The sequence below is a fragment of the Alligator sinensis genome, unplaced genomic scaffold (assembly GCF_000455745.1).
Source record: "Alligator sinensis unplaced genomic scaffold, ASM45574v1 scaffold707_1, whole genome shotgun sequence".
NCBI lineage: Eukaryota > Metazoa > Chordata > Crocodylia > Alligatoridae > Alligator > Alligator sinensis.
This window is the reverse complement of record NW_005842065.1, coordinates 563107-566271: the sequence shown is the minus strand read 5'-3', so window position 1 is coordinate 566271 and position 3165 is coordinate 563107. Positions and strand designations below refer to the sequence as shown.

General features: G+C 62.1%; 1 protein-coding gene across 1 annotated transcript in view; it reads right to left on the bottom strand.

Annotated features, from left to right (window-relative positions):
* Positions 1 to 956: 956 nt before the first annotated feature.
* Positions 957 to 3165, bottom strand: part of LOC102384342 (DENN domain-containing protein 1C) — a 13884-nt gene continuing 11675 nt past the window's right edge. Inside the window, exons 19-21 of the mRNA XM_014519818.1 lie at positions 3065 to 3120; positions 2188 to 2374; positions 957 to 1680 (exon numbers count right to left, since the gene is read on the bottom strand). Coding sequence (XP_014375304.1) covers positions 1027 to 1680; positions 2188 to 2374; positions 3065 to 3120 — 897 coding nt within the window. The 3' untranslated portion in view covers positions 957 to 1026. The remainder of the gene's footprint in view (positions 1681 to 2187; positions 2375 to 3064; positions 3121 to 3165) is intronic.

Below are 3165 nucleotides of genomic sequence, written 5' to 3'. Positions count from 1 at the left end.
CCTCTGCCAGATTCCACCCATGGTGTGCATTTGGGGGAGAACCCAGGCATCCCAGCTCCAGGGAGGCAGGGGATGTGGGGCTAAGGCAACCCTTCCCCTGTTTCTGCCTGTATGCTGACACCCTTGAAGCCTGAATTTCAGCCCCCCCCCGTCCCACCTGCCCACCACAGCCTGGCATGACAGTTGCCTGTGGGGCACCACTGTGGTTGGGCCTGGCAGTACTGAGGGTGGTGGTGGAAGGGGAAGTGGGATCCTTCCTCCAATGGCTGCTGGATGCCTGTAAGTGCCCACCTTGTGGGGAAGGGAGGCTGTTTGGAAAGGCTGGGAGATGCTGGGGTGGGAGGGTGCAGGGATGGGGGTGTGTTCAGGGGGCTATGGACTGGGGCCCTGGAGGTGGCTGGGGCAGGGGGAGGGGGGGCTGTCAGGAGGTGTGGGGCCTGGACTGGGAAGGGCACTGGGCTGGTGCTGTGTGGGGAGTGCTCAGGCAAGGCTGGATTTGGTTGTGGGGGGGCTGCCCAGGCTGTGGGAGTCCAGAGGTAGTGGTAGGGGGGGTGGGACTGGGGGCTGCTTAGGGGGGCATAGGCAGGATGTGGGGAGGGAAGTTGGGCTGTAGAGCCAGAGAGGGGTATTTGATTTTGGAGGTGGGGGGTGGTGGTGCGCTGGAGTGGGGCTGATGGGGAGCTGGCAAGGGATTTGAAGGGGAGGGAGCATTTGGAGCAGGAGGGGTGCTCCAAATGCATTTGGAGCAGGGGGGCAAGGGATTTGAAGGGGAGGGAGCATTTGGAGCAGGGGGGCCAGGTGCTGGGTCCTGGCCCTGCCCACAGCAGCTCCCCACTCCAGGGCACCCTCAGCCCCATTCCAGCTCCACACAGGCCCCCAGTCCTGCAGCTCCCTCATTTTTGGGGGAGTCCCCTAGGTCCCTGCTGCCCCTCAACATGAGCCATCACCAAATGGTGTGTCCAGTAGTCATTTTATTGGCAGTTGCAGAGGGCCAATGAGAGCAGGGCTCCCCTGCTCCCATGTCCCCTAGGCCTCAAACAGTTTCTTGAGCTGGGCTACTCGGGGAGGGGCGGGGCTCTCGGGCAGGGGGCGGGGTTCTGCCAGAAGGCAGGGCTCTGTCCTGTTAGGGGTGGGGCTAGCTGCCAGGGGGTGGGGCTTGGCCTCCTGTGGGTGGAGTTCTGCCTGATTAGGGATGGGGCTAACAGTCAGGAGGCAGGGCTCTACTCTATGAGAGGCAGGACATTCTGTTGGGGGGCAGGGCTCTGCCTCAGGGGCGGGGCTAATTGTTGGGGGGTGGGGCTGTGCTCCCCCTGGGGCAGGACTTGCTGTGAGAAGGCAGGGCTGTGCTTCTTCCTGGGCAGGGTTAGCTGTGACGGGGGCCTCAGGGGTGGGGCTAGCATCGAGGGGGCGGGGCTCAGCCTCCTCAGGGGCGGGGCTCCATGCTGAGGCCTGTTGCTCCCCACTTCCTGGGGGCTGCGGCTGCTGGGGGGAGACAGGTGCCTTCCAGCAGAGGGAGGGCGCACCTCTCAGGCTCTCCCACATCTCAGGTGCCTTATCCTGGACACTGGGGTTCCATGAGCTACCCTCATCTTCCTCATCATCCTCCTCCTCAGGCAGCGCCCACCAGTCCCGGCTTGGCCCATCTAGGCTAAGGTTCAGGCTCTCTTGGCTTGGCCCCAGCTGTACAAAGAGGGGAGGAGTTAGGGGAGTGGGTGTCGCTAGTGAACGGGGTGGGGAAGGGCCAGGAGTGGTGTGGCCAGTGTCAGTGGGGAGGAGTTAGGGGGCGTGGCTAGGTAATGAGAGGCAGAATCAATAGGAGCAGTTAGGGATAGGACCAGGTGGAGGGGGCGCAGCTAGGGAAGAGGGTGGAACTGGAGTGGGAGGGGCATGGCCATGATGGGGGAGAGCAAAGTAGGGGGCATGGCCACTCCCCAAAGGGATGGAGGTGTGGCCAGCCCCAAGGGATGAGGTTAGGGGCTGGACTAGGGTCAGGAGGTGTGGCCTGTACCAGAGTAGTGGGGTTAGCAGAAGGGGTGTGGCCAGCTAAGGGGCGAGGTTAAGGGCTGAGATGACTGGAGGAAGTGAATGGGAGAGAGGAGTTAGACAAAGAGGGCGTGGCCGGGGCACAGGAGCAGCTGGGAATGGGTAGGAGCTCACAGAAGGAGATCAGGAGGGGCAGGGCCTCACCTGGGTGAGGTCGAGGCTGCGGGTGCCATAGAGGGCCCCGCCTTCACCAGGTGCCACCAGGCTCAGCGCCTCAAAAATCTCGCCCAGCAGGTCCAGGTCCTCGGGCTCCGGGAAGCTGGTGTCCAGCTCCACCTGGTCTGCAGGCTTCTCCCTGTCCTGCCCCTGGACTTCGCTGCGGAGAACACACCTGACATAAGGGCGCAGGCGCCAGGGTCATGGGTTCTGCCCCAGAACCAGCCACACTCCCCTCAGGGAAACCTCCCCATCATGCCCCTTCCCCCTCCACACACACTGGTACTTTTACACGCATGTGCACATGAGACTGCTCACACATGGGACAGAGGACTTGCACAACCAGGCCACATCCCACCCCCTGTCAAAAGCCCCCTCCTCCTTATCAACCACCCCATTGTGGATCATCCTCCTTTCCCACCACACATAAACACACCCCTCTGGTGCCTTTGCATGGTGCCCCGGTGCATACAGGCATGACAAACGATATGCAGAGCCAGGCTCTGCCTGTCCCCAAACAACCCCCCCCTTGGCCCCTCTCATAAAACCACTCCATCATGGAATACTCCCCGCACATACATGCACAGCCCTCTGGTGCCCTCACATACATGCAAGTACCTGCTCAAGTGGGTGTAACAGAGGACATACAGAGCCAGGCTCCCAGGCCCCCTACCCCACCCCCATGAAACCACCCCATCCTGGAACAGTCTCCCCAACACACACACACACACACACACACACACACACACACACACACACACACACACACACACACACTCTACTGCCCTTACACACTTGTGCCCACATGTCTCTACTCACACAGAGGACATGCAGAGCTGTCCCCCCTGCCCACTTCTGCTATTACCTCTGGGTCTGTGGCTCCATCTCCCCAGGCCTGGGCTGGGGTCTCCGGGGCCGTGACTGCAGGAGGAGAAAGGGGCTGAAGTGCTCATCCCCACCAGCCCC